General features: G+C 45.2%; 1 protein-coding gene across 2 annotated transcripts in view; it reads right to left on the bottom strand.

Annotated features, from left to right (window-relative positions):
• Window positions 1–3,994: 3,994 nt before the first annotated feature.
• The window catches only part of LOC147636470 (diphosphomevalonate decarboxylase MVD1, peroxisomal-like), a 40,459-nt gene continuing 29,971 nt past the window's right edge, over window positions 3,995–14,482 (bottom strand). For both annotated transcript variants that reach the window (XM_086801911.1, XM_086801913.1), the window contains exons 8-10: window positions 4,604–4,652; window positions 4,381–4,505; window positions 3,995–4,288 (exon numbers count right to left, since the gene is read on the bottom strand). In XM_086801911.1, the coding sequence (XP_086658037.1) occupies window positions 4,096–4,288; window positions 4,381–4,505; window positions 4,604–4,652 (367 nt within the window). In that variant the 3' untranslated portion in view covers window positions 3,995–4,095. The remainder of the gene's footprint in view (window positions 4,289–4,380; window positions 4,506–4,603; window positions 4,653–14,482) is intronic.

Raw genomic sequence — 14,482 nt, 5'->3', positions numbered from 1 at the left:
AGAACACAAAATTTGGAGTATGCTACCTACTCACTCTCTAAGTTTGAACACCAGTATGATGAAGAGGGATGGGACCTGCCAATAAAGCCCTATAAGGTAAATGAATTTCTCAGCAAATATAAACCAGAGGAAAAGTCCACATCACAAACCCCCTGGATCTTCATCAATGAATCCCAAATGATGTTGTGTAGCTACTATAGGGCAAGATGAGTTTGAAGCTGAACCAAATATCTATGATAAAGACAAATAGACCCTACAACAACAGTTAGAATCCAACCCGCAAGATACACATGTCTACTAAACTATTCTTTCATTCTTTAAATCATCAAGTTGTACATGTTGATGCAGATAGAGTTTTTGATACAATTCAGCCCTGTGATAATAGGGGAGGCTTAGGATGTGGTCCCTAGGAAGAAGACATGCACTGGTGGAAAAATAAAGGCTGGTTCAAGTCAAACCACAATAGGCTACCCCCACCCATCCATCAATCATTCTGATTATCCTTCGAGGCAGCTCTCTGCTAGCGTAGAGCCACCGAGGTATAAGTGTTGACCATCTGACAGAAGTCGTAGATTGGTGGGACCTGAAGAACTGGCCAAAGAACATAGGCCAACAGTAAGACGGCAGTGCACAGACAACGGTGCATAGATGGCAACGCACATGCGCGCTTATTATAATCATATGTATACTTTGTAACAGTCTGATAACAAAATGTTCTTGTAAACAGTAAGGGCAACGGTGAGATGGGACAATAAGAAGGTCCTTCCAAGATAGTAAAGAAAGAAGCAGTTAGCAACTAGGAGATAGAGATATAGAGGGATAGAGAGAACATTCGAGACAAAGATAGTTTTGATCGAAGTAGCATTGTATAAGTTTAAGGAGCACAGTAAAATAGAGTGCTTGAACATTATTCATTGTGTACTATCTAAGTGAGTGAGTGAGAGAGTTAGCTTCTGTGTTTTTTGTGTGTATTCTTTGATTAGTCTCTCAGTGAGCTTGTGAGTTTTGAACCCTTTGGGCTTAGGCATTGACAGATTTACTTCCAAGCAGTATTGATTGGCTTGCGTGTCAAATTGTAATAATAAGTACCTTATTTCATTGCAATAAAAAATAAATCGGGTCATGGCATTGGAATAAATAGATTCTATCATGAAAACCCAACCCTTACTCTTGCAACCTGGTTTGGCTTTGATTCTTGACTATTTTTCGTCTATTCCAAGCTATTGGGATTACATCATGGTCACACTTAGAAAAACATATGGTTTTGGAGCATTGGAAATTTGGATGTGTTTATTAATTGTGTTTGATTTTGATTTGGAGTTTTTGTAGTAGGTCATTCTATTTTCAACTATTGCCAAGATAAAACCTTGATTTTCGGTGGTTTACATGAAATTGATTCCTAAGAGGCTTAGATTTCATTACTTTGATCCGAAGATTAGCTTAGTAATTGTGATTAGGAGTGAAATCCACTCTAAAACGTGACCATCGAGTTCCTTTATGTTGACTTAAAGTGTGATTGTCAATTTTTATTCATGTGTTTCATATTTTTCATAATTTGTATATGCATTGTTGGAATTGGTAGATCAAAAGCATGTTAAACCATAAAAAAACAATTAAAAAATACTTAATTAGTTACATCACAACCATTACTTAGAATTTAACCATTAATCACATATTATCAAGTCCAAAAAAATCACAAAAACCTCCGCCTGTCCATCACCTTGCCCGTCACACTTTTGCATTATCTGACGGCATCCTAGATAGGCATAGGCATGGATATGAAGAGAGCTCCGTCTTGTAATCAAACTTCCTTGTGACAACGGCATCGAAGATGTGAAGAACCGAAGTTCACAGGTATTATGATGAAGAAAATCATTAAGCTAGAAATGATAATGATGATGACCTGGAAGCAACTGATCAACTTGATGGTAGGAACAATCCCCCATTGCTATTTCCAACTCTCAAGATGGACAGGAAGCTGTCAACTACTCGCACTCCTTTGGGTCCATATGCTACGGAGCAACAGACATGAGATATATTACATGGATACCGCCTTCATGTAAAACTTTTTCAAAAGTCCCCCTTTCGAGGGGATGTAGCCGAGCTAGACTACACCAGCTCACACACACAACCCTACCATGTCAAGGTAGGAGTGTTAAGGCACACCCATGACCTCTTTTGTAGGGTGGGTCGTGATGAGCTGAGCCACTCGGGCAAGTGCCCACTGACTCGTGTAAAACTTCTCAACTGGCTTCACATTGTTTTTGGCAGAACAGTCTCTTCTTTTTCTCAATGTCTCTTATCATGTTTTCAAGGTTTTAGATCTTAGGAGCAATTCACAGGTTTTCAAGCTTCACAATTGTCATTTCAGAACACTCTTCTTTTTCTGAGTGTTCCTATCATGTTTTCAAACTTTTAAATCTTAGGAGTTTTCAAGCTTCACAATTGTCCATCTTTCGTCACAATGTACACACAATCAACTTTGTACAGTTCTTACACCAATAAATAGACAAGTTTCAAAAAATTATTGCTGTGATTCTCTCTCTTACGACCAATATTTTCGTTCTTAAATCTTTGGCAAGTATGGTTTTGCTATACACAAATGCAGGCTGTTACCCCTACTTTCATTTTGAGATTTGACTTATTTAAAATAAGTAAAAAACTATTTAAGGCAAGCATATGCCTTACTGCCATTGTGTTGCTGAAGGCAAGGGAGGGTAGGTTTTACTATTTTCGTCATGCATCTGCTAAACATGATAAAGCACAAATGGTTCTTAAATCAACGTCGTCGACCAAGACATCTGACACACTACTCACTTCAACCATTCTTCCTTCCCTTTGCAAAGGATGACTTCAATGGGTGTCCCAAAAGGAGATTTCCTTCGGAATCTACCTTGCTCTTTTGTCTTTTCTTCACCTAGCTTGTACCGTACTTAGTAGTTCCTTTCCTTTCACTTCCTTGGGTAAAAATAAATACCTTGTTTTGAAAATAAAAAGTGAATCAGGCCCTGGCATTATCATGAAAACCTAGCCCTTACTCTTGCAACCTGGTTTGGGCTCTGATTCTTGACCATTTTATTACCAAATAGGAATGTTGAACAGACTTGGCCATGGCACCTCTTTAGTACAAACCCTGCACACAGTACTCTTAACAAGAATATCAACTCTTTCTATCGGCCTTGTTATAAACATATACATCCATATTAGCATAGGCCATCAAACTTTTAAGCCATTATTAATGGCACTTTGAAAATGTTCCCCGACCTTGTTCGTGGTGTTTTAACGGTAAGCTTGATACTAAGGCTTAGGCTCTATAGAAAACTAGTCTCTCAAATGGATGGCCATTGCTGGCCACTCACACCTATAAGGCTAATGGAGGTGTTATGGGAACCACACGGACTCAAGACCACAGTGGAAGTCCTAAGGTGAGATTGGCATGTTTTTGGTATTCAGATTGTAGGGTCAATGTCGCTGAGTTATTCTAGCGTAGAGATCTTGCTATGGGCATCACCGTGTCAAGCAGCACAAATCTTAGGTATGCTTTCATGCTGTCCGTTTTTTCCTTCAAAGATTTCCCACCATGAGCAATCCCAACATGGTCTTTCACGCTTGTTTCCAAACTTACGCCTTCATGAAAGTGACAAGAGCTAATTTTTTTATCGCACACCGAGTATGAAGCCCACTTTTACACCACCATGGTTCGCACAAGGATCCTTACAATCCTCACAGTGGTCACCATGTAGCTAGAGAGATGAACACACCTCTAAGAGCTTGGAAGTCCTTTTATCATCTAGATATTACCTACAAGCTCCTCACAAGGATGACTGAAACAGTGGACAAACTCCTAGAGTAATTTTTCGCAACTAATGTATGTAGTGCAATTATGGAGCTCCAGTCCTTAAAACAATACTTCATGGCATTCACTTGAAAACTGTCTCACAAGGAAGAAATTATGCACAGGCATGTAAGCATCAGTATCCAAATAAACAATCACCTTGAGAAACCATGGGATAAGGAAAAATAAATCAAACTGTACTAAAAAATCCCCATCAACAATAGATGATCTTTGCTTAGTACAACTGCTTATATATGCAATCAAAGGGGAAGGCCTGTGCATCTGTCAAGAAGGTGATCTGTCAATAAGAACGGTCCTCTACCAGGACGTGTGCATATAATGTAGTCAAGCTCACCAGGTGTCCTGGAGACACTCATTCCTAGAGCCTCTTGAGGCACAAAAGTGGCATCTATACCTTCCGAAGGTATTAAATCCGTATCACCCACAACATAGCTGCCATAACAGAAAATGGGAAATGATCGCTTCTGCTGCAACATGATCAAAAGCATGGGAAGGATATGAGAAAATCAAGACTATTTTTTTACCTTGACAAATCTGTCACATGGGCTGGAGGAAAATAATACAGCAATCGATTAAGAAGCTCATTTGCAGTACTATTGTTAGGAGCAAATAGAACTGCATTGGGTCCGGCGTCAAAAGTATATGCAGCCTGCAGGAATCATAACAGCTATATCATTATGCTTGAAAAACACTAAGACAAAAGTATTCCATATATGCAAACATCTTTTTTATGAAATAAAAAGAAACCTGTGCACTGCCTTTTGCTTTATTCCAACGCTCGACAAAACTTATAATCCTGTCAACATAGTGACATAAAAGTCTTAATAGCTATCTCCTGTATTTGTTGTTGATATTGAGCCTCTCTCTCTCTCTCTCTCTCTCTCTCTCTCTCTCTCTCTCTCTCTCTCTCACTGTTCGCTGTGCCTCACTGTTCGCTGCGCTTCGCTTCACCCACGCTTCGCTACTGTCCGTCGCTTCTGCCCAGGCATTTCAGCGCCGTCTCTCTCTCACTGTTCGCTGCGCTGGCTTCGCCCTTCGCCCCTTTCAACATAGTGACATAAAAGTCTTAATAGCTATCTCCTGTATTTGTTGTTGATATTGAGCCTCTCTCTCTCTCTCTCTCTCTCTGTAGCTATCTCCTGTATTTGTTGTTGATATTGAGCCTCTCTCTCTCTCTCTCTCTCTCTCTCTCTCTCTCTCTCTCTCTGTTTGCTGCGCCTCACTGTTCGCTGCGCTTCGCTTCACCCACGCTTCGCTACTGTTCGCTTCTGCCCAGGCATTTCAGTGCCGTCTCTCTCTCACTGTTCGCTGCGCTTCGCTTCACCCACGCTTCGCTACTGTTCGCTTCTGCCCAGGCATTTCAGCGCCGTCTCTCTCTCACTGTTCGCTGCGCTGGCTTCGCCCTTCGCCCCTTTCAACATAGTGACATAAAAGTCTTAATAGCTATCTCCTGTATTTGTTGTTGATATTGAGCCTCTCTCTCTCTCTCTCTCTCTCTCTCTCTCTCTCTCTCTCACACACACACACACTGTTCGCTGCGCCTCACTATTCGCTGCGCTTCGCTTCACCCACGCTTCGCTACTGTTCGCTTCTGCCCAGGCATTTCAGCGCCGTCTCTCTCTCACTGTTCGCTGCGCTTCGCTTCACCCACGCTTCGCTACTGTTCGCTGTACAGGCATTTCAGCGCCGTCTCTCTCTCACTGTTCGCTGCGCTAGCTTCGCCCTTCGCCCCTTTCAACATAGTGACATAAAAGTCTTAATAGCTATCTCCTGTATTTGTTGTTGATATTGAGCCTCTCTCTCTCTCTGTAGCTATCTCCTGTATTTGTTGTTGATATTGAGCCTCTCTCTCTCTCTGTAGCTATCTCCTGTATTTGTTGTTGATATTGAGCCTCTCTCTCTCTCTCTCTCTCTCTCTCTCTCTCTCTCTCTCTCTGTTCGCTGTGCCTCACTGTTCGCTGCGCTTCGCTTCACCCACGCTTCGCTACTGTTCGCTTCTGCCCAGGCATTTCAGCGCTGTCTCTCTCTTACTGTTCGCTGCGCTTCGCTACTGTTCGCTTCTGCCCAGGCATTTCAGCGCCGTCTCTCTCTCACTGTTCGCTGCACTGGCTTCGCCCTTCGCCCCTTTCAACATAGTGACATAAAAGTCTTAATAGCTATCTCCTGTATTTGTTGTTGATATTGAGCCTCTCTCTCTCTCTCTCTCTCTCTCTCTCTCTCTCTCTCTCTGTAGCTATCTCCTGTATTTGTTGTTGATATTGAGCCTCTCTCTCTCTCTCTCTCTCTCTCTCTCTCTCTCTGTTCGCTGTGCCTCACTGTTCGCTGCGCTTCGCTACTGTTCGCTTCTGCCCAGGCATTTCAGCGCCGTCTCTCTCTCTCTCTGTTCGCTGCGCTTCGCTTCACCGACGCTTCGCTACTGTTCGCTTCTGCCCAGGCATTTCAGCGCCATCTCTCTCTCACTGTTCGCTGCGCTGGCTTCGCCCTTCCTGCCTTTCCCCACCCACCCACCCACCCACCGACCCTTGCTCAGGCCCCCGAGGCAGCAACATAACTCTCTCCTCCCTGCCTGTGGGAAGGACTACAGAGTGATCCGGAGGAATGGCCCCGAGTCTCCAAGAGAAACTCCAGGCCCTCGAGACGGCAATGAAGGCACTAATCAGGAGAACAAGAAGACATCCGATTCCAACCTCAATGAGGTGGAGAACAAACTACACCGGCACATCATGGCTCTCGGACCACGGGTCACGAACCTCGAACAAGAGAACACGGCACTCAAGGAGGAGGTGAGTGCATTGAAAGTGGAAATGGTAGCCATCAAGAATACTGAGAAGGAAGAAGGGGAGATCAATGACAACACTCTCACGGCCATCAAAGAAGAGATCTCCAAGGAGATCACAAAGGACATGGAGGGAAAACTCGAAGCCAAGCAGTCAGGATGGGTTGAGGTGGTGAAGAAGAACATCCGTTAAAGAAGTGAGGGAGGAGACTCAATGTGATATGCAGCGGAAGTCTTTGTATTGGAAGATCCTGTCACACAGATGCTCACACCGTCTTCTGTATCCTGAGTTTCGTGAGTTTAGCAGCTTCCCTACAGGTCTGCGTTTCTGTCCACAGCAGTTTCCAGCCCTGAATCAACAGTCTACAACAGTTTCCAGCCCTGAATCAACAGTTTGCATCAGCATCCAGCCTTCTATGCATCATCCATACATGCAGCAGTCATCTGGTGAAGGTAACACAGCATTCATAAGTGTTTTCAGCATTCTAACATAGTGTAGAACAGTCCACCTTCTTCTTCTCTCAGCCTCAGGTGTGCAGCCCTTCCTCATGCCCTTGGGAAGAGTGCATAGGCTCGAGATCACGTCATCGAGGTGTTTCTACAACAATGTACAGATCAGCCACTCTCCGATCCTCCGAGATCGTGCGTTTGGCTTATCCACAGTCATTCTCTCTAAAGAAATAAAGCAAATACTATCTCGTTATCGGGATAGGGGGCCCTTCAGTGGGTAATTCGGAACCCCATCTGGTGTACAGTTCTCATCTCTCTCTCTCTCATCTCTTTAAAGTTTGAAGTATTAAAGTGGATTGCTAAACTCACGAAACTCAGGATACAGAAGACGGTGTGAGCATCTGTGTGACGAGATCTTCCAATACAAAGACTTCCGCTGCATATCACATTGGTATCAGATTCAGATTGTCCACACACACCGTATCCTAGCGTAGGGGCATCCTTGGATGGTTAGATTGCGTTCCAGCACGACCACCGACTTCAGCATCATGTCTACAGGAGAGAGTACTCATCAGCCGGAAGACGTCTCCCCCGAAGGAGACCTTGTTCTTCCGCCTACAATAGACACCATAGCTCTTCTTAGAGCTCAAAACCAGCTGCTCATGGAGCGTCTCCAACTCTTGGAGGCAGCAACAGCACGCCCTTCTACACCTCCAGCAGCACCCGACTACATCTCCCTCTTCTTTCAGATGGAACAACAAAGGAGAGAGGACGAGGCCCGAAGGAAAAGAGAAAAAGAAGAAAGACGGGACTATGAGGAAGCCCAACGCAAGATCGACGAAGACCGGCGTCAGGATGAACTCGCCGCTCAGAAACACCAACGTGAGCTTGATCAAGAACGTATGTTACTCGAACACCAACGGGAAAAGGAGGCCCCATACACTTGAGGTATCAGCAGCTCTCCTCAGTCTCCCCAGTCATAGGTGTCACCAGCCCAGCAGCCCGCAGCAGCATCAACCACCATCATTCGCAGTCAACCAAACTTCAGTAAGTATGATGGTAAGTGTGATCATTCATCAGTTAATCAATTTTTTCATCAATTTAATGCTCATTTTCCATTAGCTAGGATCACAGACCCACAAGACAAAGTCCACTTAGCGGCTCCCCATCTCACTGGTGAGCCGCAGTCACTTGGTGGCAGCATTGGTCTAGTATTCATACAGACGAGGCCAAAGGTGTCATGGCCTTTGACTGGGACATCTTTGTCCATGACCTGAAGACCAAATTTCTCCCGCCCCAGTACATGACCGGTTTGAAAGACGAGTTCTATGGACTCAGACAGAACGGATCCCCAGTGCTTCAGTTTTCCGGTAAGGTTATTACTTTAGCACAGTAGTTAGGGTTATCTGAGCAGGCCAAGATGGAGCAATTCATTCGTGGATTGGACTCTGTAACATTCGGTTCACAGTTCGTAACTTTGAACCAAGTACATATAACCGGGCTCTGACTCTCGCTCAAAATGAAGAAATGAAGCTCAACGGGGGCAAGCCCAAGCAGGCATCTCAGTCCAGTACCAAACCCCAACAGTAGCAATTAGCTGCACAGACAGGGAAAGGTAACGCATCTTCTAAAGATGCTAAGAAGGACAGCAGTAATAGCTCCAGTTCAGGGGGTAAGAAGGATAAAGAACCTAAGAAAACCCCTGATGAAAAGGCTAAAGCAGGCATTACTGGAGGTTATCTTCCTCCAGAGGAGCAAAGGAAATACGAGTCAGAAAATAGATGTTTTTTCTGTCATATTATAGGGCATGGTAAGAAGGATTGCCACAAATGGCAAGCGGCACAAGCCACCAAAGCTCCTTCTGCCACAGTTGCCACAGCCTCCCCAACTCCTCCAGCCCCGCCTACTACCTCAAATGCAGTTCAACTTTTACCTTCCATGCATCCTATACCATCCGTGGTATTTGATGCTAAGCAGGAGGGTGAGAGCGATGCTGCTCAGAAGAGCCTCATCCGAGCTTATGGCTCTGCCCAGGGCCGACAGTTTGTAGTCCTTTTCGATATGGGTAGTTCTGAAGATGCCATCTCTCCCCAGTTGGCTAATAAATTGAACTGCACATTAGTCCCATATCATCTGGATGTGGACGAGTTTACACCTGGTCTTCGCACCCACGTTTCCCAGAAGGCACAGCAATTTGCCTTTGAAGTTCAGAAGGCCTCATTTCAACGAGATTTCATCGTCTCACCTCTGGTGGGGTGTGACATGATCTTAGGAATTCAGTGGTTCCGTCAGTATGAGCCTATTCCCAATTGGGGGCAGGACTTTACTATTTGTAAAGGTTTTCCTGAGCCTGTCATGATTCGGGGGGATAGAAGCATTCTTGGCATCCCATTGATTTCACATCTCCAGGCTAGACGAGCTATCCGCAAGGGAGCAGAAGGAGCACTCCTTTATGTTCGTGCTCAAACAGTCCCTCCCTCATTAGTAGCATCCCTTACATCTTCAGTCCCTCAGTTAGCAGACCTCCTATCCAGACATCAGGACATTATGCTTAGGGACGATCTCCCGCCCAGTCTCCCACCCTCTCGCCTTGAGGACCATCACATTGATTTGGTCCCTGGATCAGATCCTCCTAGCAGGTTTCCCTATCGTCTTTCCAAGACTTTAGAGGGCGAGTTAGAAAAGCAGTTATCTGAGCTTCTCCGAGCTGGATTCATTCGGCCTTCTTTCTCCCCATTTGCTGCACCTATCCTATTTGTCCAAAAGAAGGACAGGTCTGCACGCCTTTGTGTAGACTACAGGGCATTAAACAAACTCACTATCAAGAATAAGTTTCCTATGCCCAAGATAGAGTACATTTTGGAGCGTTTAGACGGTGCTAAGTTTTTCACTAAGATCGATCTCAAGAGTGGTTACCATCAGGTCCGCATTTTTTAAGCTAACATTCCAAAAACAGCTTTCCGGACAGAGCGTGGTCACTACGAGTTCGTAGTCATGCCTTTTGGGCTTACAAATGCACCCGCAACGTTCAATAAGATGATGTCTAGGATTTTCGCAATCCACATTGGGAAGTGTGTTTTCATATTCCTTGACGACATACTAGTCTTCTCAACCATTGCGGAGCAGCATGAGAAAGATGTGGAGAAAGTCTTGCAACTTTTGCGAGATAATCAGCTCTACATAAACGCCAAAAAGTCTGTCTTTGGTATTAAGGAAGTTCAGTATTTGGGCTACATCATCGGTTCCGATGGGATAAGACTAGACCCATCAAACGTTCAGGAGATCTTAGATTAGGACATTCCTAAGACCGCCCAAGAAATCCGTTCATTCGTAGGTCTTTGTCAGGCCTATAGTACACATGTCCATCAGTTTTCCAACCTTGCAGCACCTCTTACCGACTTGCTCAAGGGGGTGAAGACTCGCAAGCAGAAAGTCTCAGTTACAGGTAAGGCACTTGATGCATTCCGTGCACTCCAGAAAGCTGCCTCAGAAGCGCCTGTATTAAAGTTAGCATCATGGGACGAACCTTTCGAGGTCATCACCGATGCCAGCAATGTAGCCATAGGTGCAGTCCTCCAGCAGGACAATAGACCCGTGGCATATTACAGCAGAAACTTGGATGTCGCCGAAAAGAACTATTTGGTATATGACAAAGAGCTTTTGGGTGTGATCACAGCGCTCAAACATTGGAAGCCTTTTCTTTATGGACAGGCTTTCACAGTGAAAACAGACCACCAAGCACTTAAGTGGCTTCAGACTATGCCAAGTGCCCAGTGGAGTGATCGACAGGCCAGGTGGAGTCAAATCTTCCAACAATTTGGAGGTATGATTGAATACATCCCTGGTAAGCATAACCCAGTAGCAGATGCTCTCAGTCGAAAGTCCAACATCCAAGCAGTCCAAGAAGCTACCATTCTCGAAATCACGGGGAAGGACTTGGATAGTATGAAAGACCAATATGTCGACTCCCCTGAGTTTGGTACTCAGTATAGTTTGGCCCTCACTTCTGAGCCTGGCCACTATTCAGTACAGAACGGTTGGTTGTTCTACAAGAACCGTCTCTGTGTTACTCGGGAAAAGCATTCTGCTCTTCTCCACGATGCCCATGACTCCTTAGTTGGAGGACATAGAGGTATCAACAGTACCCTCGAGAAATTAGAACGGTCCTTTTATTGGCCAAGATGAGACGTGATGTCTATGCACATGTACAAGCCTGTAAGATTTGTCAAAAAGTCAAGGTTCCCCATACAAAGAAGACAGGTTTACTTCAACCTTTGCCTATCCCCGACGGACCTTTTATCTACATATCTATGGACTTTATAGGGCCTCTACAAGCATCCACTGGATCCCGTAACACTCAGTGTTTACCATTGTGTATCGCTTTAGTAAATTCTGCATGCTCATCCCATGCAAGCATACGGCCACAGCCGAGGACGTAGCCCGTCTGTTTCTCAAGCATTGGTATCCAATTTGTGGTTTGCCTACCACCATAACATCAGACAGAGATTCCAAGTTTACCTCACATTTCTGGAGGGCATTATTTGAAAACTTTGGAACTAAGTTGCAGTTGTCTAGTGCATTCCATCCCCAGACAGATGGCCAGACAGAAATTTATAACCAGTTGGCCTTTGATGTTCTCAAGTCATACTGTCATAACCAGCAGTCCAAATGGGAGCACTATCTTCCGTTGGTCCAAGCTATCTTGAACGACACGCATTCATCCAGTGTCGGACGGACTCCATATGAAGCAGCCTTTGGTTGCCGTTTTTCTTCTCTTTTGACAAGGATGGTGTCTCCATCTTTAGAGGCTAATAAAACCACGGAAGCATTTTCCGAGATCATTGAGTCAGTCAAGGACCGCTTGACCAAAGCTCAGGAAGCATATAGCAGACAGGCAAATAAGTCTAGATGAGATGTCCACTTTAAAGAAGGGGATTGGGTCTATTTGCGTATCAAGAAGCAGAGATTGAAACAAGTGGGCAAACGTTGTCCCAAGCTTTCATTCCATAGTTTTGGCCCTTTTCCAATAGTTAAGAAGATAAGTGATGTCTCAATGAAGTTAAAGTTGCCTGCTAGTTGGACAATGCATGATGTTTTCCATGTTTCTTGGCTAAAACCATATGTTGGTCCAGAAGTGTTCAGCAGCGAGACGTGGTAGACGAGGCAGAAGTTATTGAGCCTGAACAGATCCTTCTTCATCGATGGAAGCATGGTTCCGGTCGACGGATTCGTCAGTTCTATACGAAATTCCGAGATCGAGGCACCCACGAAGCCGTATGGCTCGACGAGGAGTTCTTCCAGGAGTACCCCCAGTTATTGAAGGACTACTTGGAAGCCATGAACCTGCCGCCAAGCTAATCAGGAGGGAATGTCACATGCACTCTGCACTCAGTGCATGGTGACAAGAAGTGCAACAGTTGTACAGTTTTAGAACCCAATTGGATGATAATTGTCGTACGCCGTGACCCCATTGTACATCCTCAGTCTAGGATAAGTCAGGCACGAGCTACGTAGGTCATTCCTCAGCCTTAGCAGGTCAGTCAGTCACTCAAGTCCCTTAACCCACTTGGAGAGAATCATTCATGCATGTAGAGTCAGTAGAAGCCTTAGAGTTTGCATCAGAAAGCACTCTGCATCCTGCATAATATGCATTCATATGCCTGTGCTGCGTGCATCATTTAGAACATCCCCGAAGCCTTAGTTTTACTGGGATTTATCTGGTATTTTTTCCATATTTAATAGTATTTATTTAGCATTATTTGCATTATTGGGCATTTATAAATATAAACTTTATTAAATGACCAACCTCCAGTTAGTATAAATAGGCTTGCATAGGGCATTTTCTCATTCAGTCTTCATTGTGCTAAGAGCTCTCCTCCTCAGCCCTAGGAGCATCCTTGCCTTCAACCCTAGACTAATCCAACCCTTGGAGCTCATAAGCTTGCTTCTCCAGCCCCCTTGAGAACCCCTTGCTTCAGTCAGCCCTAGGCGCCTGCTATCAGCCTCAAATCAGCCCTGATTCAGTCCACTACAGTCTCTAATTCAGCATACAAGTCTGCGTTTTCCTGCATAGTACCTGCCCGCCTGCAGATTCTGTCCAGCCGTACAGCAGTACTCCTGCGTTTCTGTCCAGCAGCATCAGTACCCCTGCAGATACTACGAGGTTTAGAGGGAGCTCCTATTTTCTTGGATGATGATCTCACGAGGATGCAGCTTGAGTATAGGAGAGCTTGCATGCCACGAGTCTTACACGCGAGGAGAGAAGGCAAGAAGGCCTTCTATCGAGATGGTCGGGTCATCATTGATGGCAGGCCCATGGATTAGCGGTTTGGGGCCTATGGGACACAGACCACGCCACTGACAGAGATACACATGGCAGTATGGAACTGTAATGGTTCACTATGGGTGCAGCCTGGACGACTAGAGCATGTTATGGTGGGGAGAGACATCATACTTCTGACAGAGACACATTAGAGCCCATAGAGAGGGCTACCTCGAGTAGAGGGATTCCAGTGGGAGTCAGCATACAGGAGGACCACGCGCCAGGGTACCTCGAGAGGGTCGGGGGGGTAGCAGTTCTATTCAGATGGGAGCTACAGGGGAGACTGAGAGTGGTAGCACAGGATCCAGAGGCCAGATACATGTGGATCAGCTTACAGCTCTCACAGGACAGGGTTATATACATAGCTCTATGTTACTTTTCTCCATCAGGATCCTCCTATGTCATTACAGAGGACATGCCACAGGAGGAGGTCATGAGGGTTGACATGCTTCCCACATGGGGGTCATACACGGATCGGGGGCACAGTGGTAGACTACATTATGGGGTCTTTGGAGGCATCACAGCTTGTCACCTCATTCTCCATTCCACCTCGTCCTATTGGGGCAAATCATACATACTTGGCATTTTCACTAGCCGGATCACCAGTATCACCAGCCCCCCACATACTGACGCCACACACTACCATCTACTTCACACATGACATGGCAGACATATACACTGGCAAAGTAGACATTGGTGTGAAGCAAGGATGCCCACTTTCCCCCACGCTATTTGGGTTATACATTGATGAGGTGGCTGACTTGATTACACGGGGAGGCGGAGATGGGGTTGATTTAGCAGGTACCTCAGTACATATTATGCTTTATGCTGATGATATTGTATTAGTGTCTGAGTCTCCAGGTGGTCTACAGCACCATCTACATGCACTCGATGATTTCTGCACACAGAGGGGTCTTACTGTGAACCTTGGGAAAACCAAGGTTATGGGCGCAGCAAACCGTCAGTACCTCATGACATTATCCGAGCAAAGTTTGCTGCGTCCCCTATGATGGTAGAGGCCATATTCCAGACTATATGCCTGCTAGACAGATTCAGAGAGATGCCACAGGACAGATTG

This window comes from Cibotium barometz, chromosome 8 (assembly GCF_041138505.1).
Source record: "Cibotium barometz isolate CiBa-2024 chromosome 8, ASM4113850v1, whole genome shotgun sequence".
In the NCBI taxonomy this organism is placed as follows: Eukaryota; Viridiplantae; Streptophyta; class Polypodiopsida; order Cyatheales; family Cibotiaceae; genus Cibotium; species Cibotium barometz.
This window is presented reverse-complemented; position numbering and strand designations above follow the sequence as displayed.